Source organism: Erythrolamprus reginae, chromosome 4 (assembly GCF_031021105.1).
Source record: "Erythrolamprus reginae isolate rEryReg1 chromosome 4, rEryReg1.hap1, whole genome shotgun sequence".
Classification (NCBI taxonomy): Eukaryota; Metazoa; Chordata; class Lepidosauria; order Squamata; family Dipsadidae; genus Erythrolamprus; species Erythrolamprus reginae.
In genome coordinates, this window is record NC_091953.1 from 19,158,359 (window position 1) to 19,185,407 (window position 27,049).

Consider the following 27,049-nt stretch of genomic DNA (forward strand, 5'->3'; position numbering starts at 1 on the left):
GTAGATATTAAATAGCAGGGGGGAGAGGACCGACCCCTGAGGCACCCCACAAGGGAGAAACCTCGGGGTCGACCTCTGACCCCCCACTAACACCGACTGCGACCGACCGGAGAGGTAGGAGGAGAACCACTGGAGAACAGTGCCTCCCACTCCCAACCCCTCCAGCCGGTGCAGAAGGATACCATGGTCGATGGTATCGGAAGCCGCTGAGAGGTCAAGGAGCACCAGGACATAGGACAAGCCCCTGTCCCGGGCCCGCCAGAGATCATCCATCAACGCGACCAAAGCAGTTTCCGTGCTGTAGCCGGGCCTGAATCCAGACTGCTGAGGACCTAGATAATCGGCTTCATCCAAGGACCGCTGGAGTTGAAGTGCCACCACCTTCTCGACAACCTTCCCCATGAAGGGAAGGTTGGAGACTGGACGGTAGTTATTAAGCATGGCTGGGTCCAGGGAAGGCTTCTTGAGGAGGGGGCGCACAACTGCCTCCTTATAAAGGGGCGGAAAGGACCCCCACCCCAAGGAGGCGTTGACAATCTCCTGGACCCAGCTCCGTGTCACCCCTCGACTGGCCGAAACCAGCCAAGAGGGACACGGATCCAGTAAACAGGTGGCGGAACTCACAGCTCCAATGGCCTTGTCCACTTCATCAGGTGTCACCAAGTCAAACTTCTCCCAGACAGATGGACAACGATGTTTAGCCCCAGTCACCTCGACTGACTCATTGTCAGTCGACTCTGTTTCACAATTGGAGTCGAGGTCCGCTTGGATCCGGGCGATTTTATCAGCGAAAAACGTGTTAAAATCCTCGGCATTACTCTGCAAGGGCTCCCCAACTCCCCTCTGATTAAGAAGGGAGCGGGTTACCCTAAACAGAGCAGCCGGGCGGGATTCCGCTGATGCAATCAAGGCGGCATGATACGCGCATCTTGCCGCCTTGAGCGCCACTTTGTAAGTCTTAATATGAGCTCTTACAAGTGTTTGATCGGATTCGGACTTACTCTTCCTCCCTCGCTTCTCCAGACGTCTCTTCTGGCGCTTCAACACCCGGAGCTCCTCGTTGAACCATGGAGTAGTAATAGTAGTAATATTAAGGCACCCTCAGCAGGGAACTTGTAAATAATTCTATCACTAGCCATTTCTGTGACTAAAGGAGCAACTACCCAAATGAATTAACCTCGTTTGCTTGTTTTGTTTATTCGTTTGAGTGCAAGGGTCTTCGAACCTGACAGGTTTAAGGCTTGTGGACTTCAATTCCCATTTCTGAGCTAGCATGACTGGTGGAGAAATTCTGGGAGTTGAAGTCCACAAGTCTTGAAGCTGTTAAGTTTGAAGTTTGCAAAAAGTGTACATGGTTTTTAAAAGTATACATGGTTTTAAAAAGTATACATGGTTGTAAAAAGCATTCTGCTACACTGGTATTTTATTAAACAATATAACACTACGTCATTTGGTTCAGAATACTTTTTTCCTTGTTTTCCTCCTCTAAAATCTAGGTGCGTCTTATACAATAGTGTGTCTTAAACAACGAAAAATAAGGTATATATATGTAGATCTAAAACAAATACCGAAATGAACGGCTCAAACTATGTTTTTTAAACAAATTGCTGAAACTAATTGCTGAAATATTTCTAAAAATTTGCTGTCAGAACAAATTGCTGAACTATGTCCTGGTAAAAACCATAACCTCATGGAAACTTATTTTTATCACCTTAAGTTAATCTACCAGGTTTAGTATAATTAATGATTTGAAGGGAACATGTCCTTGGAACAGATCGTTATGTTTGGATTGCATGGACCTCTGCAGCAAACAGCCCAGCAATTGTATTAGTGAAGAAAAGTAGATAATCGCCAAAACATTTTGATAGTAAGTGAGGAAGACGCAAGGTAGATAGGACCAAGAGTGGGTGCTGTTAATTTGTTAACAAGGGAAGGGAAGGGGAAGGACTTAGAGCAGAGTTGTCAAACTCAATTTTATTGAGGGTTGTGTTTGACTTCAGATGTCGGGTTGGGCATGGCAAGCTCAATATCACTCATGTCAGTGGTAACTCTGGTGGCCAAAGTACTCTGCCAGCAAAATGATTTTCTGTAGTTGTGACTGGAATTCCAAAGACTTGAGCCCAAATCACAAACATGGTTTCAAAATAAATTCTAAGACTATGGGACATGATATAGATGATCTATCTTTATTATGCCATTGCTTTATAACTTTTTGTAGGCCCAGTTTAGAATGTAAATAATAATAATAATAATAATAATAATAATAATAATAATAATAATAATCTGCACATTGTTGGTTAGCCACTAACCAACACTCTGCGAAGAATTAGTAGTAGTAGTAGTAGTAGTAGTAGTAGTAGTAGAGAACAAAGTAGTAGTAGAGAACAAAGAGTCGGCATTGATAGAGGTCAACAATAGGAAGCTTCTCAAGGTGAAGCAAACCAAGGATCAGTACAGGAAAACTGTAAGTCAATGTCGGATATATAGTTGGCGGAAAGCCGCCGGCGACCTTACCAGCCGGCGCGGAGTTTTGGCGTGGTCGGGGGAAGGAGGCCGCCATGTTGGAGGCGGATCCGGCGGCCCCACGTCATCCCCGGGGGCCGCGGTGACGTTGTTTGGCCGGGCAAGGGTGAGGCAGCCCTATAAAAGGGGCTGCCTCGTGGCGCAGTTTCTCTCGCCCGGCAGTAGTGTGACTCGACCCTTGCAGCACACAGACGTGCAGCGAGAACGCGGCTAGGCCCGAAGGCCGAAGAGGACGCGTGGGCGTTTCTGAGGCTCGGGCCAGCAGCACGAGGACACGGCGAGGCCCGGAGGCCGAAGAGGACGCGTGGGCGGCACTAGGGGCTCAGGCCGGCAGCACGCGGTCGCTGAGAGGAGAGCGCGGCTAGGCCCGGAGGCCGAAGAGGACCACGCGGGCGGCATTTAGAGGCTCGGGCAGGCGGCGCCGGAGGCATCGGCTGTCTGTCGGGCCTCTTCTGGTTTGGAGCGAGGGGATTATTGGCAAAGGGCAGCAGGGCTATGGCAAGGGGCAGCAGGGCCAAGTCAGGGACCCAGCGGCGGGCAGCGGGGGGCAGGCTGGCGATCAGGGCACCCCCCCCATCGAGCCCCGCCGTACGGGAAGGAGGAGGGCCCCCAAGAGGACATGGGGGGAGGCCCCTGGGGCTGGACAGGCCAGTAGGCCGGGCAGGGAGGGCAGCTCCAGGGGGGAGGAAAGCAGCAGAGGGCGGGCTGCAAGGCGCCGGGGGCTGACCCCTAGGGCAGCAGGCCACCGCCAGGGGAGGGCCCCATCCCGGGGGCCACGTCGTAGAGGGATAGAGGCCTCTGATCCTGGGGAGGGGGACCCCAGCCCAGTAGAAATGAGTGGGTCTGATGAGGGGTCCCCCATGGCTCGGGCGGTTGGGAGTGAAGGTGCAGGGGAGGAGTCAGTGTCTGTCTCCTCACACCTTCTTTCTGCCTTGCTCGAGAAATTGGATGAGGGGCCAAGGAAGAGGGGCAGGTCCCGGCACGAGGACGCCAGGGGTGCCACAAGCGCAGAGGGGACCTGGAGCTCCTCGGACTCGGAGGAAAGGTCCCAGAGGGTGAGATCCGACCGGCGCGCTAAGAAAAGGCGCAAGAGGAGATGGGGAAGCAGGGCTGCTTCCGGCTCAGAGGAGGCTGATGATGATTCTTCACATTGGGGTGAGTGCCCTGTGCCTAAGCATCGGTGGTCCCGGCCTCGGGGGCCACGAGGCAGGCTACGGGCGGTTAAACGCAACACACATAAGACACACAAAACATGGCGTTCGCGCACTGCGGCCCAGGTGTGGGGGAGGGGCCGTCATCGTAGTGTGGCAAAGCGGGGCAGAAGGAGACGGGACACTTCGAGGGATAGCTCAGAGTCCACAACAACGGAGTCCACTGACCCCTACGAGGGGGACAGTGACAACCCCTTTGCACCCGGCCTCCCTGACACGCCGCTTAGCATGCACATGTCACAGGCCCTTAAGCGAAAAATTTGGCGCGGGGCTTATGTTGATATCTTCAACATTTTGTTACCCGAGAAATCTAAGAAGGATAAGGACAAGGATGGTAAGAAGGGGTCTGATGAGGCAAAGGACACCAAAATGGATAAGGGGATATTGGCGTGGGCCTATGCCTTCCTGGCATATCATTCGGTGGTTGTGGAAGATGATGTGCATAAGACACACGAGCTTATCCTATATATGAATATGATCTTAATGGCGTATCAGGAGTTTGGGGGCGAGGCTTGGAAGCAGTACGATGAAACGTTTCGGAGATTTGCCGCACACAATAGGCACTGGCCTTGGGACATGAGGCACAATGACCTGTGGCTTCGAGCCACGCAGAAAGCAGCTACCCCGGCTAGCGGGCGGACGCCTACCGGCCACCTGCTGCTGACCCAAGGAAAGGAAGCCACCCTTCCCCGCCCCGGGGTGAGTTCGGGGACCCCGGCCTCTGCACAGCGTAGTGGGGCTGGTTCGCCCTTTCGGATCCCGCCGTACTGTTACGAGTACGGCGCCAGGGGAGCCTGTTCCAGGCCAGTTTGCCGCTTTCGCCACGCCTGCTCTTTGTGTAATGGCAGGCACCCAACATCAGCCTGCTACAGGGGCAGGGGAGGAGGCGGCAATAAGGGGGCAGGGGCCCCTTCTAAGCCCCAGCCAACAGGAGCTCAGGGTAAGGGGACCAACCCCAGTTAGATTGGACAGGTTGAGAGCCAGGCTTATCGGCTACCGCCCCAGGAAGGGTGCCGAATTTTTGGTTGCAGGTTTCACGGAGGGCTTTAGGATTCCGTATGAGGGGCCTAGGATCGCTTGCCTTGCTGACAACCTGAGGTCTGTAGCCGGCATGGGGCATGTGGTAAGGGACAAAATTATGAAGGAGGTGCGGGAGGGACGGGTGCTGGGCCCCTTTATGGGGCCGCCCCTGCCCTCTCTGCAAGTGTCCCCCCTGGGAGTGGTGCCCAAGAGAACAGCCGGGGAGTTCAGGCTCATTCATCACCTGTCTTTCCCTCCGGGTGCCTCGGTAAATGATCACATCCCTGAAGAGCTGTGCTCGGTGCGCTACACGCCCTTCGAGACGGCTGTCTCGATGGTACGGGGGTGTGGCCCGGGGGCCCTGATGGGTAAGTGTGATATTAAGTCAGCCTTTCGACTTTTGCTGATTCACCCCGAGGATTTCGACCTTTTAGGTTTTCAGTTTGAAGGGGGGTTCTTTGTTGATAGGGCCCTGCCGATGGGTTGTTCAATTTCATGTTCATTGTTTGAGAAGTTTAGTTCCTTCCTAGAGTGGGCCCACGTGAAGAGTACCGGGATTCGGTCAGTTGTTCATTATTTAGATGACTTTCTTTTCGCACGGGGGACTTTAGGGTTAGGAAAACACTGGAGGGGTGGATCAGAGAGAGGGGCCCGACCCGGGGTGATAGCAGACGCCCCCTTAGGTTAGTTCACCTGAGGGGTTTGGGCGACTTGTGGGACAGGCTTTGCCACTCTCAGTACGAGGCGGCACTTTATCACGCGGCTGCAGTGACGTTGTTTTTTGGGGCCTTTCGCGTAAGCGAGGTCTTGGCGGCATCCAGGTTTGACAGCTCCGGCCGGGCCTTTACGGCTAGGGACATTAGATTCAGGCGGGGCTCAGTCTTCCTGTGGCTGCGACGGTCCAAAACGGATCAGAAGGGACGGGGCGTGACAGTTAAGCTTTCCCGGACCAGCCACAGGAGGGTGTGCCCGGTGGGTGCAATATCAGCGTATTGGGCCCTTAGGGGCGGAGATCCCGGCCCGCTTTTTTGTCATTCCTCTGGGGAACCTCTCACCAGGTACCAGTTTTGGGCGGTTACGACCAAGGCCCTGGCCCGGATGGGCCTGGACCCCAAGCGTTATGGGACTCACTCTTTCAGGATTGGGGCAGCTTCTTTTGCAGCGGAGGAGGGCTTCAGCGTGCCGGACATCCGTGCGGTGGGCCGGTGGTGATCTGCGGCCTTCCGGACTTACATCCGCCCTTAGGTGAGTAGGGCGGGACTGGGTGCGGCCTGCGCGGCCACTTCTGACGCTGCTTTGTTTCCTCCCTTCCTTTTAGAGAACGCACAGGGTGCGCAGAGAGTCCTGATCTGTGGCCACAACATGATATACTGGGTGGAGAGGAGGGCCCGGGTGACAACGCCAGGCACGCAGTTGGAGCTGGACCGGCATGTGATTGTCCAATGGTTGGGCCGTAGAGGCCTACGGTGGTTGGAGTTGCTTCCCCTGTTGTTTAACAGTGGGAAGCTGCAGGGGGTGCCGGGATGGTTGGTCTTGCATGTGGGAGGCAACGACCTGGGAGCAATGACTGGCGTTGACTTGTTGTGGCACATTTGGGATGGTTTACAGGTAATCTGGAAGCGGTGGCCGGACACCCGTGTAGTGTGGTCCAACATCCTGCCACGTAGGTGCTGGAGGCATGCTAGGAGCCCCAGGGCGGTTGATGGGGCCAGGAAGAGGGTTAACAGAGCGGTTAAGAAGTGGGTACTACAGGCGGGGGGGGGAGTGATAGACCACCCCGATGTCAGGGCTTCCCAGGTAGACTTATATAGACAGGACGGGGTACACTTAACAGATAAAGGTAATGACAAATTTATAGCGGACCTGCAGAGGTGCCTGCACATTCATGTGCAGGGGGGGAGCAGGGGGAATAAATTATCATTTCACCCCCTGCTGTGGCCAATAGGGGGCGGAAATGGGCGTAAGCAACTGTGTGATCTCCTTTAGGGGCACCTCTACTGAGGTGTGGGGGGATCTCCTTTCGGATTACAGGGCTCGACCGGCCTGGGTTCGGTGAGGGAGGTCCCTCCTGTGGCTCGCTGCATGGAGATTATTGGAGACCAGTGGCGAGCCATCCCACACGCCGTGGGGGCGTGGCAGGGGGCAGGTGTAATTTTACCATGACCCTGCACCCAGGCTTGGAGCTTTCGCCCTAGAAGTTGCTCAGTTGAGTTTGGTTGGAAAGTTAACTCCGCCCCCATTTGATTATGCACCACTGCAGGTCACGTGGGCATATTTGGTTAAATAGTTAATTCAAGTTGGTTTTTAATAAAAGTGACCCTATTTATACCCATTACTTGTGTCCGACTGTTACTCCGACTGCGCCGCAACAAAGCATTGCATGGCCAATTTTGGGGAAGATTGAAGGCAAAGTGGATTGGTTGCCGATCAGTTTCCAGTCACAATTCAAACTGTTGGTTATGACCTATAAAGCCCTTAATGGCACCGGACCAGAATATCTCCGGGACCGCCTTCTGCCGCACGAATCCCAGCGACCAGTTAGGTCCCACAGAATTGGCCTTCTCCGGGTCCCATCAACTAAACAATGTCGTTTGGCGGGACCCAGCAGAAGAGCCTTCTCTGTGGCAGCCCCGACCCTTTGGAACCAACTCCCCCCAGATATCAGAGTTGCCCCCACCCTCCTAGCCTTTTGTAATCTCCTTAAAACCCACCTCTGTCATCAGGCATGGGGGAATTGACATTTTCCCTCCCCCTAGGCTTATAAAATTTATGCATGTTATGCTAGTATGTATGATTGGTTTCTAAATTGGTTTTTTAAAAAATTAACTTAAATATTAGATTTGTTTACATTGTGTTGTTGTTGCTGTGAGCCGCCCCGAGTCTGCGGAGAGGGGCGGCATACAAATCTGATAAATAAATAAATAAATAAATAAATAAATAAATAAATAAATAAATAAATAAATAAATAAATAAATAAATAAATAAATAAATAAATAAATAAATAAATAAATAAATAAATAAATAAATAAATAAATAAATAAATAAATAAATAAATAAATAAATAAATAAATAATAAAAAAGACCTTTTTATAGGTCCGTTCTGGAGACCTCACCTACAAAAAGATATTTATAAAATTGAATGGGTCCAAAGACGGGCTACAAAAATGATGGAAGGTCTTAAGCATAAAACCTATCAGGAAAGACTTCATGAACTCAATCTGTATAGTCTAGAGGACAGAAGGGAAAGGGGGGACATGATCGAAACATTTAAATATATTAAAGGATTAAATAAGGTTCAGGTGCTTTTAATAGGTAAGTGAACACAAGAACAAGGGGGCACAATCTGAGGTTAGTTGCAGCAAAGATCAGAAGCAACATGAGAAAATATTAATTTACTGAGAAAGTAGTAGATGCTTGGAACAAATTTGCAGCAGACATGGTTGGTAAATCCACAGTAACTGAATTTAAACATGACTGGGATAAACATAGATCCATCCTAAGATAAAATACAAGAAATAGTATAAGGGCCAACTAGATGGACCATGAGGTCTTTTTCTGCCATCAATCTTCTATGTTTCTATGTTTCTATAAACACACCTCTGCACAGGCAGATGTACTTTAGTGATGCCAAAGACTTTTGGTTCAAACACAGCAGAAGAACTTCATATCCCGGAGTGTTGTATCATCTCCCCGGCCTTGAGCTTCCTCAGTTTTTGCCTGGATTCCACATATGGAGCCAACACGGCAATGTTTGCTCCATGGACCAAAATTTTGCCCATTATGTGACAGTCCCATCAGTACAGTTCCTTCTTTACATCTGAATTGGATATTTTTAGCTACCATATCATCAAGTAGTCCTTTATCTTCTGCCATGTTGAGAGCAAAAGAAACAAGGTTGCCTATCGGGCATTCGTGAAATTCTGTCCAATTTCCCCGTCTGTTAAAAAAAAAAGACATTTCTCATTTCAAAATGTGTTAAGATCAAGAATCTCTGAATCATCAAGAAGCAGAAATAACACGAGTCATCTGTAGTTCCATTCTTCCTAATATCTAAGACTTAATAATGTACAACAGGGGTGTCAAACTCAAGGCCCGTGGGCTTAGATCTGGCCCACAGGGCTTCCCATGATGCCTCTGCCAGCAAAAACATAGTCCAGGAGCCTGTTTTCACTGGCCGAGCACTTGGCCATCATAGGCGCCCAACATGAGTGACATCAAGCTGGCCATGCCCACTTGGCCACGCCCACACCCACCCCTGCACCCTGAGGTCAAACAAAGTCCTGATGTGGCCCTCAATGAAATTGAGTTTGACATCCCTGATGTACAACATAAATGTTCTGAAGTTTAATTTCAAAGGTTTGGCTGAAAATCTGGATCAAAATTGCATCCAATACCTTCAGTCTCAATGCAATGATTAAAATGTATATAAGATTTTCTGGGAACAACTGCATCTGTGAAGGTGAGAGGCCTATATCTGCAGGAGGGGATGGGGAATCGATTCTGGGAGCAGCTGCGCAGCCACGCCACCAGTCATGGGCATGCTGAGATATGCCCATGTTTCTCAAATACTTCATGAGCTGCACTGGCTGCCAATCAGTCTCCAAACGCAAATAAAAATGTTGGTTTTATTTATGCTTAGCTCGCAGAAAAGACTGAAAGATGACGGCAAGATTAAAAATATCTAAACCATTGTCATATTTATTATTTATTTTGTTTGTTGTTTGTTTTGTCAAGTACGTATTGGTGGTATCAACGATATAACAATAATTATATACATGATACTAGTAAAAGAGAAACATTAGGACAGGGGACGGAAGGCATGGGTTCTGTGGGTTCTACCTCCCAAGGACACTTTATTATTTATTAGATTTATTAGATTTATTAGATTTTTATGCCGCCCCTCTCTGAAGACTCGGCTGCTTGGAATGAAAAAACGAGACTTCCATTTGTCCATCCATTACCCTGGGGGTGGGGGACTTTTAACCCCATCAGAGAGGATTTGCAACTTGGGCGTCCTCCTCGATCCACAGCTGACCTTGGACAGGGAATCTCCACTCACAGTCACTCATGCCCTTATCACCTCGAGATTCGGCTACTGCAATGCTCTCTACATGGGGCTACCTTTGAAGAGTGTTCGGAAACTTCAAATCGTGCAAAATGCAGCCACACAAACGGTCATGAGCCTCCCCAGAAACCCCCTGTCTCTCCAACACTACACTGACTGCATTGGTTGCCAATTAGTTTCCATACGCAATTCAAAGTATTGGTAATGACTTACAAAGCCCTACATGGTATCAGGCCAGATTACCGGAGGGACCGCCTCCTGCCGTATGAATCCCAGTGACTGATTAGGTCCCACAGGGTTGGCCTTCTCCAGATCCTGTCAACCAGACAATGTCATTTGCAGGACCAAGGGGAAGAGCTTTCTCTGTGGGAGCCCCTGGCCTCTGGAATCAGCTCCCCCAGAGATTCGCTCTGCCCCCACCCTCCTTGCCTTTTGCAAGAGTCTTAAGACTCACTTATGACACCAGACTTGGGGTAATTAGATGGCTGTGGTTTGAATTTGTTTGATTGATTTTTAATATATCGGGTTTTTAGTTTATGGTATTTTTTAATTAATTAGATTTGTCATTGTAATTACTGTTTTATTTTATGCTGTGAGCCACCCTGAGTCTTCAGAGAGGGGCAGCATACAAATCGAAATAATACTAATAATACTAATACTAATAATAATAATAATAATAATAATTAATAATAATAATAATAATAAACAATTTAAAAGCAAACTATGAAATCACAAATTCAATAATAATAATAATAGGAAGAAGAAGAAGAAGAGGAAGAGGAAGAGAAGGGAGAGGGAGAAGGAAAAGAAGAGGAAGAGGAAGAAGAGGAGGAAGAGGAAGAAGAGGAGGAGGAGGAGAAAGATTTGGAATTATTGCCATCTGCTTTTCAACCAGCAAAGATGATTTCCCTTCAACCTGCTTTTCCTACCTATTTCCAAGAAAGCAAAGTCAACAAAAGAAATGAAGCAAATCCAATTTACCGTCCACTCTGTGTTTCAATTGTTGTCCCATCGGTGCATTCAAGACGGATACTGTTGAGACTTCCTGTGTCATCAGCCCATGTTGAACGGGATGGTTGCCTCTGATGGAAAATAAGGAAATTTCAGTGGAAATTTCTGACATGTCTGATACCGATGGTTGTCCTCAGTGAAGGGCTACCAAATTTTTTACTACCACACTGTGAGCGTGGTTTATGCAGCACGCCCTGCATTTTCTTTCAATATCTTTCAGTGAAAATTGGGTGCTCTGTGGTGGAGCTCCATTTTTGCTACCCCACTGCACCTCACCCCACCCACCCCCCATCCAGGAAGCAGCCCACCCCTGGTGCTGGTTGTCCTACAACAAGGCTACATCAAGAATGAACCGTATATTTTTTTTCCAAATCAAATACACATTATTGTGAAACAAAGGTGAGTTTGTACCTACAGCAAAGAGAGCTCAACTGTTTTGCAACAATATAGTCTTTGTTCCAACGATTCATGAAAACACAATTGTTCTGGTCGAAGCTTAGGAAAGCTTTCTCAGACAGAACTCCACCCAAATGGGGAAATCATACAGATTACATTGATTGTCTGGTATCTGTTCTGGTCCCAACTACTGAAATCCACAAATCTTCCCCAAGGCTTTGATATTCAAAACAGTAAATGCTTTATTTTCTCTTCAGCAATTCAAAATACCCACACACAAGTTTTTCTTCATAGCAAACAAGCCAGAAGATGGAGTGGGGTGGGGGGGGGTCTTCTTGCGGCGAGGAGTTGAAAGTTTTATGACCACATTAACATTTCATCCAAATTAATAGCAAGGCAGGGGCTACAAATTCTACTTCTAAGCAGACAGCTTACCAGCAACTCGAAGCCAACAGCGGATTTACTTCTGTCTCATTTGCACAATATTTCATCCCCACCCGAATGTCACCATTTTTTAAACTCTCTGTGCATGCACAAAGCCTTCTGCACATGCACAGAGGGTGAGAAAGTGCACGCGACAGTGATGCGCATTTGAGCAAAATGAGAGCAGTGCAAAAAAAACCCCAAAAACTTCCAAACATGCACTTCCAAACTGGTAGGAAGGATAAGTAGATTTCACTGCTGCCTTAATCACTACACCAAACTTGCTCTCTGCTTCTTCAATTAAGGCAGGGGTACTGGCCAGATGTGGCCCACAGGGTGCTTAAATCTGACCAAGGGGGCTGGCCTGGAACTAGCAAAGGACTGGCCCTTAGAGCCTCTGGCAGGGTGTGGGTGGACCTCACAGGTGCCCCCATAACCAGTTTTGGCTGGCAAAATGCTGCAAGAGGCATCCATCCTGTCTCTCCCCGCTCCACCCCAGGTTACCCAGGTGGAGAACTATTATTATTATTATTATTATTATTATTATTATTATTATTATTATTTATTGGATTTGTATGCCGCCCCTCTCCGTAGACTCGGGGCGGCTAACAACAATGATAAAAACAGCATGTAACAATCCAATACTAAAACAACTAAAAAAACCCTTATTATAAAACCAAACATACATGCAAACATACCATGCATAAATTGTAAAGGCCTAGGGGGAAGGAATATCTCAGTTCCCCCATGCCTGATGGCAGAGGTGGATTTTAAGGAGCTTACGAAAGGCTAGGAGGGTGGGGGCAATTCTAATCTCTGGGGGGAGCTGGTTCCAGAGGGCCGTGGCCGCCACAGAGAAGGCTCTTCCCCTGGGTCCCACCAAACGACATTGTTTAGTTGATGGGACTTGAAGAAGGCCCACTCTGTGGGACCTAACTGGTCGCTGGGATTCCTGTGGCAGAAGGCGGTCCCGGAGATAATCTGATCTGGCCCTCGAAGAAATCCAGTTTGACACCCCTGAGTTACGGGTTGGTTTTCCTCCCCCCCCCCCCCATTAAGGTTTCTTTCTCTTCACCAAAAAATAATCAGTTTCCTTTAACTACAGTGCTGGAAACAGATGGGGAAAAAGTCTTCTGTTTATTTTATTTTACTGATTCAATTTCTATCATTATTTCAGACATTCTTCTAAACTGAACCAGCTAGCAGCACCTGAACACACTTGTAAGTGGTTCATAAGCTTCCTAACAAACAGGAAGCAGCAAGTGAAGCTAAGCAGAATCACATCAGACACTGTACAGTTAGCACAGGGCGCCCTCAAGGCTGTTTGATCCCACCACTTCTCTTCTCTCTATATACACACCAATGACTGCACTTCTAATAATCCATCTCTTAAACTACTGAAGTTCGCAAATGACCCAACAATGATTGACCTCATTTGAGACAGTGATGAATCCGCATACAGACGAGAGGTTGAACAACTAACCTTGTGGTGTGACCAGAACAATCTGGAACTGAATACAGTGATCCCTCGAGTTTCGCGATCTCGATCTTCGCGAAACGCTATATCGCGATAAAAAAAATTAATTAAAAAAAACCCACTTCGCGTTTGGCTTCGGGAGTCAGCTGGGAAGCGGCGCGGCTGTTTTAAAAGGTCGCAGCCGGCCTGGGGGGCTTCCCAGCACCCCCCAAACCCCGAACCCGGGTTGGGGGGGGTGCTGGGAAGCCCCCCAGGCCAGCTGCAACCTTTTAAAACAGCCGCGCCACTTCCCAGCTGAGTACTGAAGCCAAACGCCAAAGGCGAACTTCCGCGTTTGGCTTCAGGACTCAGCTGGGAAGCGGCGCGGCTGTTTTAAAAGGTCGCAGCCGGCCTGGGGGGCTTCCCAGCACCCCCCTGAACCCCCAACCTGGGTCTTCCCGGCCGCCCACGCAAAGGGGAAACCCCGGCTCCTCGCTGATGCCCGCCGCTCGCCCGCCGGCCAGCAAGAGGGGGAAGACCCAGGGAAGGTTCCTTCGGCCGCCCAGCAGCTGATCTGCTCAGTAGCGCAGCAGCAGCGAGGAGCCGAATCGGGGTTTCCCCTTTGCGTGGGCGGCGGGGAACGCAAACTCCACCATCTATGCATACGCAGCCATAGAAAAAAAGGGTGCGCATGCGCAGATGGTGTTTTTACTTCCGCAACCCTACATCGCGAAAAATCGATTATCACGAGGGGTCTTGGAACGGAACCCTCGCGATAATAGAGGGATCACTGTACACTCAAAACCATCGAAATAGTGGTAGACTTAGGAGAAACCCTCTCATTCTACCACCTCTTACAATACTAGACAGCACAGTAGGGACCTTCACATTTCTAGGTTCTATCATATGTCTAGACCTAACATGGTCACCTAACGTCAAAAATGTCATCCAAAACACACAATGAAGAATGTTGTTTCAGAACCAACTCAGAAAGCTCAAACTGCCCAAGGAGCTGCTGATACAGTTCTACGGAAGAATTATTGAGTCGATCATCTGCACCTCTATGACTGTCTGGTTTGCTTCTGCAACCCAACAAGACAGACACAGACTTCAGAGGATAATTAGAACTGCAGAAAAAACAATTGCTACCAACCTGCCTTCTATTGAGGACCTGGGCATGCCTGCAGAGTTTAGGCACTTGGTGTCTAACCGTTTTGCCAACACTGGAGGAACATGCCCATAAACCAGAAGAGCAATAGGATGGGAGAAGCAAAATACCTTCAATGCGAAGCCATTAATATGTCCGGTAGGACAGAATATTATCTCTCTCCAAGTGCCCCATCGTCCTCCATTTGGCACCTTAAGGATGGCTTCATATTTTCGTGTTTCCGAATCCCAAGGCCAGTAGAGTAGAATTAAGAAGACCCAAATACTAATGGTGAAGTCCATGACTATCTTCTGGATCTAGAACAGGAATCTTAGGAAAGAAGAGTATAGTTTGAACATGATCTGAATACTTGGCTTCTTCTCTCGTCTTCTGCCACTATCATTTTGATTGTGTCTCCTCCTGCCCTCAAAATTGCCTGCCTGCATTCAGAATTGGAGCTTGTTAAGAAGGAACGCTCCTCCACCCCAGCAGCATTTTTTAGTCTGGGTTGCTTGGAATGAAAAAAGCGCAATATGCTGCTTGGGATCCCTCTGCCACCAGCGCTACCGGTTCTAAGAACCAGTCCAAACTGGGAGCAACCCACTGCTTCCCTAAGGACGGAAGCGATAGACAATTTTAACTTCTGGGTTCAATATTCATACCGACACTCTTTAGGCATCAATATATATTTCAGTAACTGCAAAATACAGAAAGCCAACTTTTGTTGCATTTGAAAAACTTTCTACTCTTTCGACTAAAGGTGGAGTTATATTTCAAACTCCTTCCTTTCACTGTTTCACCTATAATGGTGCAATCCAAGTCTTTGCCCAATGAATGTATTTGGTGTGATAGTATGTATGTGTTTCTTTGATTTTAAATGTTTAGTTTTTATGAAAATTTTAAATTATTTTTTCTATTAATTGGCCTAGAAATGTTTTATTTATTGTATTTTTACTAAAATGTTGTAAGCCGCCCCGAGTCCACAGAGAGGGGCGGCATATAAGTCCAATAAATAAATGAATGAATGAATGAATGAATGAATGAATGAATGAATGAATACATAAATACATAAATACATAAATACATACATAAATTCTGATAGATACAGGAAATACATAATTTTAATTTAGATGTGATTTTTTTTAAAAAAATGGTAAGTTTTTCTTCCTGCTCCAAATAGTTACTGCAAGAAGAATTCCCTTTGAGTTCACCCCCAACTTTCCTGAATGAAAAAGCTGGACAACTGATTAAGCCTGTATAATTCTGCCCAGATTGTGATTCTTGCCCTTCCTGACTTGTTCTTATCTTTTTAACAGACTGATAATAATGAAACAGTGAAGTTCTACTTACTCTTACCCAGGACTCAATATAGAAACTTGAACTGAGCAGTGAAATATAACTGTGGACGAAGCACTAAAGAGGAACAATTAAGTTAGATCATTATTTATGATGAGGGGGAAGATGAAAGGGTGAAATGAAAGATATGCAAACTTGAATCTACTAAATGGTGACTACAGCTCTTAACTTTCAAAACCATCAAGAACAGCATTATGTGCTACCTGGCATGCCCACATCCCAGTAGATAAATAACCAAACTCTCATTGCACTAAGTGGTGCCAGATAAAAATCTATATCTTCTAAAATCAGTTTGGACTGACTTCTTACCAGGCAATGAAAGTAAATAAATTCATCTGTAGCATATGTATTTAGAGTACAGTGATGAAAGAATAGGATCCAATGCTTCCATGGACACCTTATGTTCCTGATTAAATAAAATGACACAAGCGGCATCTCATAAGCTTCTTTTATTTGTCACGGCTGCAAATTATTTTCATTAGTAGTCGTAATAAGTCCAAATAAAGTAAAACAAGTCTGACTAAAATCTTTCATAGAAAGGCAGATAACAGACATGAACGTCTTTAGCAAACTGCCTGTTCTGTCTGGGTTCCCCCAGACCTCAACACCAACTGGAAAAAACAGCCAGACACTCTGGTAAAAGCCAAAAGTATTTTATAACTGGAAAAAATAAGCACAGAGGAAAACCTGTTCTTCCCAACAGACAGGATATAATACGGTACAGCAGGGTCCTGATGTCCAGACAATACAGCAAGCTTCTTGCTGGCACCCCCCCCCCCCCCCAAGGTTTCAATAGTCAAAGGCACAAACCAGGATTCCAAGACACCAAAGTTCACAGTCAGGTCCCACGACTCTCAAAGATAAAACTCCACAAGCCAGGAAGGGTGGGTCTGCCTTTTAGCCTTTCCCAAGAGCACCACACCCAAACCCAGCTGCTGCCACTTTAATGCTGAAAGTATTTAGCCAATTGACTCCGTCTCTGATTAGCTCTTCGTTGTCGCAGATCAATTATGGCTTGTGCACTTTCCTCTAAGGAATCCAGGCTGCTTGCTGAGGAGAGCTCCCCCTGGTGGGACTCTGGCTGTCCTCCCTCTTCTTCAGCCTGGGATTCCTCCTCGTCTGTCTGCACCTCCTGTTCCTCAGCCTCTCCCTCTGAGCTGGAAACCGACAGAAGGTCAGCCGTTCCCGGAGGGGCCTCAGACGGAACCACAACACTGCCAAGGACCAATTTGCTGGAAAAACTTGGCAAGTCCAAACAAGAACAAGAACTGAATCTGAGTTGCAATGACAAGAGCTGCAGATGTATGGAGTTGCTTCCTGCAACGAACCCTTTGGTATTCTCCACTTATATAATTTATGAGAGGGGCCAATTATCCCCAAGCCTTACTCCCAAGTAGTCCTCCTCCTCTGGAACTATTCTTGCCTTTTGGCAGCTCTGCGCATGCATGCATTGAAAATAAGCTCCTCCTGTTCTTCTGCCCCATTCATGTCAGCTTCTGGAGGTGGGACAGACCATCCCAATGACCTTGGATGAATCCCTGCCTCTAGCCCCGAGCCTTCTCCAGGCCTGGCCCAGGTTCCTCCCCAGCCTCCTTGCTGTATGACTCTGCTGCCAGCTGGCAGACCACAATGCCTTATTGCATTACTTATTCCAAGCAAGATTCTGTATATCTCTAAATGTTTTGGAAAATCCAGTTTCTGTTCAAAGTATTTTTGAAACACTTTACTCCAATATCATAGGGTTTTTGGTTTATTTAGGAAGTAGGGTTCTAGGTCAGTCCTGTACATGGACGGGTTCCAAAATAAAATTTACTACTACTATATGGGCATGGCTTAATTTTGTGGGAGTGGCTTAATCTTTTGAGAGTTCCTGGGTGATCATGTGACCAGGTGAGAATGGCTTGACGGTCATGTGACTGGGTGGAATTGGTTTGGCAGTCATGTGACTGGGTAAGAGTGGCTTTGTAGTCATATGACTGGGTGGGGTAGCTTGGTGATCATGTGACTGACAGACTGGGTGGGTGTGGCCAACTTGACATCACTTACGTCAAGGGTTAGGGTTAGGGTTAGGATGCCTTACCTCTCCTTGCCTCAAAGACCTCAACAAGATACAATTTCCCTATCTATTTACTACTACTGAACATCCAAAATATACAATTTAATACTACGTATGTATGCCATATATGTATATACATATTACACACAGGCGCACAAAAAGATATATTAACTACTATATATACTGTATGTGTATACATACATACACACACACACACACACACACACCTCTTCTAAACACATTCAACATCATTTTATATTATATCTATTCCATGATATGACACCTCGAATTCTGATGGCACTCTGTCGAAGATGGGTATATTAGAGGAAACCAATAAAAAAGTGATGTCTTGAAATTTGAAAATACGTGATTTATAATATATTTTCAGGTAATAACTTAGAATAGGGGTTTTTTTCTTTAAAAAAAAATCAACCTAATGATAGTCAAAGCATAAATTCTGGCATTCATGTGGTATGCAATAGTAATAGTTAGTTTTCTTCAAAATCATCTAAATTCTAAGCCATAACTACATCTAATTGCATTGTTGCCCTTTCTAAAAAATAAAAATCTGCATTTAGTTTCAATAGATTATTTGTTAAAGTGGAAGAAAACTTCTGTCTGTACTTAAGTTTTCAGTTATGTATGATATGCACCAAGACAAATTCCATGTGTGTCCAATCACACTTGGCCAATAAAATTCTATTCTATTCTATATGATGTACTTTTCTTTTGTTCTCCTCTATCTCACTATCTTGACTTAAGATAAAAAGCACCGCAGGATTTAGGTTTTCCTTGTATGGAAGCTTCTATAACTCCCCAGTCATTCTGGTAGCTCTTTTGTTGCAGCATAGCAAATTATGTTAGAATAGGATTGTATTAAAAATCTGGACCTCTAGCATAAAAAAAAATACTCTGCTTGACCCTGATTCTATAAAACCAGGACAGGAGGACACTAATCTGCATTCCTGGCAATTACTACAGGGCTCAAATAAACATCTCACAATAAACAAAGTTTTCACGTTATAGGATCAAAGGGGGGAATTTTCATTTCCTGGAGCACACAACAGCAGGGTGATTAAGGAAGATTAGCAAGATAAGGAAGAAGGCTTCAGAGAAATTAGGTGTGAATAAACATCTGCTCTCAGGAAGTTTCTAGGTCTTGATATCTATGGGAAAGGAAGAACTCAAAAGATACATTTGAAGTTGTATCATTTGACATGTATATGTAATTATACCCCATTTCCTTATGTTCCCAAATAAAAAGGAGCACATGGCTCTACACCATGTCACTCCACCCAGAGAGAGAATGTGTCCAGGTTCTTCTTTCTAGGATTTGCGTTCGTGGGTGACCCCACACACGGCTGGGTTGCATTTAGCCCCTTTTGAGGACATCATCTTCACTAGGGACTTTGACAGCATCCACACTCTTTTATGCAGAAAATTAAAATGTAGATAGGTGAGGTTAAATGGAAAGGAAAGGGAAAAGAATAGATTATCCTTAAGGTTATATTTTTCCTGGGGTTTGGGCCACAAAATGATGGGAGTAATGCTTCTGACTTTCAGTAGTTGGGACTAGAATTCCAAGAGTTGCTCCAAAATAATTTCCAAGACTATGGAACAAAATTTAGATTGTCTGTTTTACTATGCCATCGCTTTATAATTTTTTGGAAGGCCCAATTTAAAATGTTGCTGCTGACATTGAAACGTGAACATCATAAGACCGGTGTGTTGATAGGAAGAGCCTAGGTTCACATGGTGAGACAGTCTCCAGAGGCTCCCAAGTGAATTCTGATATACAGTGTTCCCTCGATTTTCGCGGGTTCGAACTTCGCGAAAAATCTATACCACGGTTTTTCAAAAATATTAATTAAAAAATACTTCACGGGTTTTTTCCCTATACCACGGTTTTTCCCATCCGATGACGTCATATGCCATCGCCAAACTTTCGTCTGCTTTTAATAAATATTTTTTTTAATAAACTTTAATAAATAAACATGGTGAGTAATAATCTAAATGGTTGCTAAGGGAATGGAAAATTGCAATTTAGGGGTTTAAAGTGTTAAGGGAAGGTTTGTGATACTGTTCATAGCCAAAAATAGTGTATTTACTTCCGCATCTCTACTTCACAGAAATTCGACTTTCGAGGGCAGTCTCGGAACGCATCCCCCGCGAAAAGCGAGGGAACACTGTATAATGGTGAAACAACCATGAATTGTTAATTTTAAGGAGCGGTATAAATATAGCCCATGCTAATTGAGCAGCCAAATCAGAATCTTCACCTTTCACTACTGCAACAGCAGAGCAGAACAAATATTTAAATAATTGCTACATCAATTATGTTGTAAGCCGCCCCGAGTCTTCGGAGAGGGGCAGCATACAAATCTAATAAATTTTTATTATTATTATCTTTGTCTTTGTGTCAGTCATAAAGATATCAATTTCCATAGGAATGACAGGCATCAATAGTTCTTCGATTACCTCTATTGAGATCACACACAAAGAATATCTGCCTATATTTTCTCTACTAAAGGTCTGGTTTTTTAAAAAAAACACCAATACTTCAAAGGCTTTATCATGGTGTTTGTTCAAATTCCAAAGGAGACATTGAATAGCCAATGTCAAGAGGTAAAATTTAAAATCAAATAAAGCCCCTACCTTTGTTTGCTTTTATATTCTGCATATAATGCAATGTCATTATTTCATATGCCATTAGAAAAACCGTCTTTTATAACTTAACTTAAACTCATTATTTCTTGTATCCTCTTAAAGAATAAAACCCACAAGACTTCCCTCTTTTCTGCATTCAGAGCTTCAAACACTTGGGGGCAATTATTGTCCCATAATTTCCTATTTTCTAGGCTGAATTATACTTCCTCATAGGTTTAGTCCTTTCATATCTGTTTCCCTGAAGTCACTTAACATCTTAATTGCTTTCTTCTGTACATTTAGTTCATCCATGTTCTTCCAAAGCTGCAGTGCCCAGAACGGAATGTAATATTCGGTGAAGGGCTACCAAAATTTTTACTGCCACACTGTGGGCATGACTTATGCAGGATGCCCTGCATTTCTTTCAACATCTTTCTGTGCAAATTGAGTGCTCTGGGGTGGAGCTCCATTTTCGCTACCCCACTGTGACAAAGACCTTGACTTTGTGTATGAACGGCCAAACATCTGTCAACTCCAAATCTCAACCAAAAAATGCTCTGTACTACACATTGGCAAAAAGAATCAGAACACCAAATACAAGCTGAATAAACAAGACCTTACAGACAACCCTCACCATAGTTCCCTCTAAGCTGAGCAGTGAGCAATCACTCACTTAAAAACCATCATCAACTCAGAGTTTTCAAAACCTGCCCAGAAGCTGAGAGGGAAAGAGTGAGAGGGAAGGAGAGAGAGAGGAAGAGAGGAAGAGAGAGAAACAGATAGAAAAAAGAGAGGAAGGAAAAGAGAAAGAAAAAGAATGGGAGTAAGGAAGAAAGAAAGAAAATCAAAATCTAGTTTGAAACTAGCTCAACTATTTAAGTGGCATTTTGATATTGATAGAGTTGCCCTATTATGAGCTCACTGTTATAGACACACAGTACAGTATTTTATTTTGAAATTCTCTGAGGCAAAACAGGGTGGGTTTTTTATTTGTTTGTTTGTTTGTTTATTTATTTATTATTTCTGTGCTGCCCAGTCCCCAAGGGACTGCCGCTCAGATACTATACTTTTCCGCCCATCCCCCCCCAAAATTAGAGGGAACACTGACCCTCACTCCATAAGAAACCTTGGAATACTCATATCAAATGACCTAAATGCCAAAGCCCACTGCAACAATATTGCCAAAAAAGGCTTCAATTATTGTTAACCTAATACTACATAGCTTCTGCTCCGGTAATCTCACACTACTAACTTTTGCCAGACCAATCCTTGAATACAGCTCATCTGTCTGGAACCCACACCGCATTTCTGACATAAACACTCTAGAAAATGTCCAGAGATACTTTACTAGAAGAGTCTTCAACTCTTCCACTCAACCGAATACCCTACACAACTAGACTTACAATCCTAGGTTTAGAAAGTTTAGAACTATATCGCCTTAAATATGAGCTAAGCATAGCCCATAAAATCATAGGCTACAACATCCTTCCTGTCAACGGCTACTTCATCTTCAACACAACAACACACGAGCACACCACAGATACAAACTTAAAGTAAACAGCTCTAAACTTGACTGCAGGAAATACGAGTTGGTAATCGATACATGGAACTCACTGCCACACTGTCTAGTATCATCACTTAACCCCCAAAACCTTACTCTTAGATTATCCACTTTTGACCTCTCCTGATTTCTAGGGGACATGCAAAACTATAGTAGAGTGCCTTCCATCCCATCATCAGGGAACTTCAGGGGAAGTAGTCTGTTTGTGGTATTTATAGTATCTATTGTAAGTTAGAAGTTCAGCATTCAAAAATTTCTAAGCATTTCTGAATCGAACTGTGTGGAACAGAGTCAAATGCTTTCTTATAATCAATCCAGGCCATTACTATTTTATTAAATTTTAAAATAGTTTTTAAATTGTTTTTTTCTTTAACACCCATAAATACTTGGTGAACAGTATATTGTTTGGGTCAATATATTTTAAATACAGTATTACTACTAATATTATTTAGATATGCATAATCATATTCTTTCAACTTCTAGCGTTTGTGCACACATGGTAATTATGTGTTCTATTATATATATATATACAAAGTACAATTTTCCATAATAGCATTTATAAATTTATTGACTGCCCATCTTACTACACATGCAAGTGAGATCTTGGATTCAGTACTGCTCAACATGTTTGTAAATAGCATGGGCAAGACCATACACAATCGGATTATCAAACAGCAAACTTCTCTGAGGATTAAATCAAGGTTCAAGGAAGATCAGGACAAAGAGCAGCAATGTGTAGAAAGGCGCAAGATGAATTTGAACAGGGAAACCTGATAAATAATTCTGTAGGAAAATTAAGAAAATTTATAGGACTGCCCATTTCACTCAAAATATCTCCAGGCAGCTTATAGAATTTAAAAAAACCCAAAGACAAAATACAATAAGTCCTTCCCTATCCAGCTCCATATCAAGCAATTCCCTTGACGGGCTAGATTTCACTCAGCTGTTCACCAAGGGCTCTAGCAAATCATCTATCCAGGGCCTTTTGAAAGAGTATCAAGGTGAGGGCCAATCTTTTCTTCATGGTGGTAATGTTCCAGAGGGAGGGAACCACTATGGAGAAGTATAGTGTTAGAGGAATGAAAGTATGCTAGGCAAAAATGATCTGAGGTTTTAGTGAAGCTAGTACAGTCCATAGATAAATACAATTATTGCATAACAATTGAAAGACCTTGAACTGGGCCCACACCAGAAGTCATAATCCCTCTGGCATGGTCTGGCCACTTCAAGAAAGGGGTGGGTTGCTGCCCGGACGGGGGGCACAGTGGGGTAGCGAAAATGGAGCTCCACCCCAGAGCACTCATTTTGCACAGAAAGATGTTGAAAGAAGTGCAGGGCATCCTGCATAAGCCACGCCCACAGTGTGGTAGTAAAAATTTTGGTAGCCCTTCACGGAATATTACATTCCGTTCTGCGCACTGCAGCTTTGGAAGAACATGGATGAACTGAATGTACAGAAGAAAGCAATTAAGATGTTAAGTGACTTCAGGGAAACAGATATGAAAGGACTATATATACTGTTATATATACTGTTTTTTATGAGATTATTAATTTAAATTGGAACTGGATGGGTGGGCATTGGATTTGGTATTGTGTACTGTACTGTTTTTTATTATTGTTGTGAGCCGCCCCGAGTTTGCGGAGAGGGGCGGCATATAAATCCAATAAACCTAAACCTAAACCTACTAAACCTATGAGGAAGTATAATTCAGCCTAGAAAATAGGAAATTATGGGACAATAATTGCCCCCAAGTGTTTGAAGGGCTGGATGCAGAAAAGAGGGAAGTCTTGTGGGTTTCATTCTTTAAGAGGATACAAGATGGTATCTACAACTGATTAGAAAAAGTTTTCATGAGATTATTATTTCACCGTGATATAGTTCAGCAATTTGTTCTGACAGTTAATTTTATGAGAAATCATTTCCGCAATTAATTTCAGCAATCAGTTTGAAAAGCATATTTTGAGCAGTTAGCCTGAGCATTTGTTCTAGATTCACCTAAATAATCAATTTCAAAACTTAAAGACAGTAAATGTACAGTCAGCAGAATTTCTTGGTTAACTCTTCTGGAGAAATATTAGACATAGACATATTGTTATGCACATTGTTGAATCTTCCCCTTTGCCAAGCTGACAGGTGGTGTTCTAAGCTCAGCTAGGGATCGAGGGGGATGCCCAAGTTGCGACCCGTCTCTGAGGACAGATGGGGTTGTCTTTTGGAGGCAAAACCCACAGCCACTCCATCTTCTTGGGGTTGAGCTTGAGTCTGTTAACACCCATCCAAACCCTAACAGCCTCTAGACACTGGCACATCTCTTCCACTGCTTTAATGAGTTGACACAGGGTGGAGATGTACAGCTGAATGTCATCAGTACACTGATGGTAACTCATCTGGGTTATTGGATGATCTGCCCCAGCAGTTTCATGAAGATATTAAACAGCAGGGGGTAGAGGACTGACCTATGAGGAACCTCACAAAGGAGGGGCCTATGGGCCAACCTTTGACCTCCTGCCAACACTGACTGTGACCGACCAAAGAGATAGGAGGAGAATCACATAATACGCTGCCTCCCACTCCCAATCGCTCCAGTTGGTGCCGAAGGATACAATGGTGGAGGAACTCAGGTTGCGAAAGTTGCCCAGGAATCGAATGGCAGGCAAAAGCAACACTGGGTCAATTTCCATGCAGGAAAAGCTCCATGAAGGAATTTTGCTCCACTACCTTTCCCAGGACAACACTGATCGAAGGCAGGCATAATGTGGGTGGATGGTTAATTGGAACGTCTGATGCAAGGCAGGCAAGGGAGATGATGCCACCGCTGCCACTTCTTCCAGCAACAAAGATCACGGATTTTGCCATCTTGGCTGCCGCCAACAACAGGAGTAGGAAGAATGGGAAAGGGATCTGAAACTTTCTAGTGGGATGCTGAGCAGAGCAGAGCTGCCCCCACCTTCTTAAACTGATCGCTTCTCTTTAAGAAGGTGGGGGCAGAACCCACTCCCCACCAGAGCATTCCAGTAGGGCACAAAATGGCTGTCCTTGGCTGGGTCCTACTCTACCTGAACGATATTCTCATCTACACTGAGACCCCTAGTCTGCCAGATACTAGAAACACTTTTGATAACCAATCTGTATGTCGAACTAGCAAAATGTGAATTCCATCACACACGGCTAGACCACAGGATGCAGAATGCAGCCACACGAGCTGTCATGGGTGTACACCAACATAACACCAACAGTCCATGCACTGCACTGGCTACCAATAGGTCTCTTATCATGATTCAAGGTGTTGGGTATCACCTATAAAGCCCTACATGGCTTAGGACCAGACTATCTATGGGAAATAATTAAATACTTTCCCATAGACACTTTAATCATTTTATGCTGTCTATCATTTGTCCTTTATATGGCTATTCAAATAACGTGACTTAAGCCACCCTGGTCACATGATTCTTCCATAAACTACTCAAGACCCACCTATACCGCCAGGCATGGGGGATTTGAGACTCCTTAGAATTTATGTTTGGTATGTATGTTTTGTCTGGTTTTAATATGATAGGGTTTTACTTATTTCTTTTAATATTAGATTTGTGCCACTATAATATTGTTTTTACCATTGTTGTGATCCGCCCCGAGTCTTTGGAGAGGGGCGGCATACAAATCTAATAAATTATTATTATTATTATTATTATTATTATTATTATTATTATTATCAAGCCACTGGCACCTGGTCACATGGCTGTCAAGCCGCTCCAACCCGGTCACATGACCGTCATGCCACACCCAGAAAATAAGCCACGCCCAATGTGGCAGTAAAACATTTGGCAGCCCATCACTGCACCTGGGTGTCATACATTCTAGTACAAATAATGCTACTAGAATTAATCATCGTTATAACATTCAATCAACTTATAGATTTCTAATAATCACACATAATCTGTATCATTAATGTGTATCCTTCCTGATGTTCACTGTGGCTTTTACAGTTTTTATAGTTCAGCATCTTTAATAAACATCATGAAACTAAACATCATTAAACATTAAGCTAATAATCACCTAAACATTCAGTGGACTAAAATAAAATGCAAACAAATTAGATTTATTTTCAGATAGCATCCAGAATCATCTCTTTTAAAATTTTCATGGCTCCACCCAGTGAATGATACAGAAGGTCCTGCCCCTACTTTTGCCCTGCCTACAAACAATTTAAATTCTTGCCATTTAAATTCTTGCCCATTCTGGCTGTAGGAAGATTAAGTGCAGGAAGACGGTAAGTATCACTGCAGAGAAATATGGGTGGTTTTAGTGGTTTTAATGGTTTTGTGCTTGCTCTAAGTATTAGTGTGAATGTAAAAGTGAGAGATGCCTTTCGCATTTCAGAATGAGGGAGAGACTGAGAAATTAAAGCAAAGAAAAAGAGAAGGCTAACGAGTCTATAGAGTGTGACATAGAAAAGCTACAGAGTACGAAAGGATTTTTTTTTTTAAACTATCTGTTGGTGCATGTGCCAATTTTGAATGTTGAAAACATCTAATGGGCATCCTTTGCAAATTGGCTGGCAACATTTCCTAATGTACAAAGTTATCTCAATACAGCCCATGAATCAGAAGGCAAACTGTCCTTCTAGAATTTCTAGGCATTTTCCTTGTGTCTGAAAGCAGGAGTTCCTCAATGCGAGGGGCTAGAATAGAATAGAATAGAATAGAATTCTTTATTGGCCGAGTGTGATTGGACACACAAGTAATTTGCCTTTGGTACAGATGCTCTCAGTGTACATAAAAGAAACAGACACATTTGTCAAGAATCATGAGGTACAACACTTAATGATTGTCATAGGGGTCAAATAAGCAATGAGGAAACAATCCATATTATGTGTGCCCCTTACAGACCTCTTAGGAATGGGGTGAGGTCGACTGTCGACAGTCCAAGGTTAAAGTTTTTGGGGTTTGGGGAACAAATCACAGAGTCAGGGAGTGCATTCCATGCATTGATCAATCTGTTGCTGAAGTTGTATTTTCTGCCGTCGAGTTTCGAGCGGTTTACAGTACATTGAGTTTGAATCTCTTTTATGTACATGTGTTGTTGCCGCTGAAGCTGAAATATTCATTCATCAGTAGGACATTATGGTAGAGATGATTTTATGAACTACATTTAGATCAGATCGAAGGCGACGTAGCTCT

At 44.6% G+C, this 27,049-nt stretch overlaps 1 protein-coding gene across 1 annotated transcript; it reads right to left on the reverse strand.

Annotated features, from left to right (window-relative positions):
* Nucleotides 1-8,162: 8,162 nt before the first annotated feature.
* Nucleotides 8,163-14,554, reverse strand: LOC139167101 (vitelline membrane outer layer protein 1-like). Its single transcript, XM_070751529.1, has 3 exons — nucleotides 14,384-14,554; nucleotides 10,801-10,901; nucleotides 8,163-8,691 (listed from the first exon to the last, which is right to left on the reverse strand). Exons 1-3 carry the CDS (start codon nucleotides 14,552-14,554, stop codon nucleotides 8,397-8,399), a joined length of 567 nt encoding a protein of 188 aa, XP_070607630.1. The 3' UTR covers nucleotides 8,163-8,396.
* Between the last annotated feature and the right edge of the window lie 12,495 nt (nucleotides 14,555-27,049).

What these genes read in the sequence shown, in the direction of transcription:
- LOC139167101 (XM_070751529.1), bottom strand. Translation starts at nt 14,554, where the DNA reads ATGGACTTCACCATTAGTATTTGGGTCTTCTTAATTCTACTCTACTGG. An exon ending in TTAATGGCTTCGCATTGAAG is followed by an intron (nt 10,902 to 14,383) that starts GTATTTTGCTTC and finishes ATTTTCCATCAG; the next exon opens with AGGCAACCATCCCGTTCAAC. An exon ending in ATTGAAACACAGAGTGGACG is followed by an intron (nt 8,692 to 10,800) that starts GTAAATTGGATT and finishes TTTTTTTAACAG; the next exon opens with ACGGGGAAATTGGACAGAAT.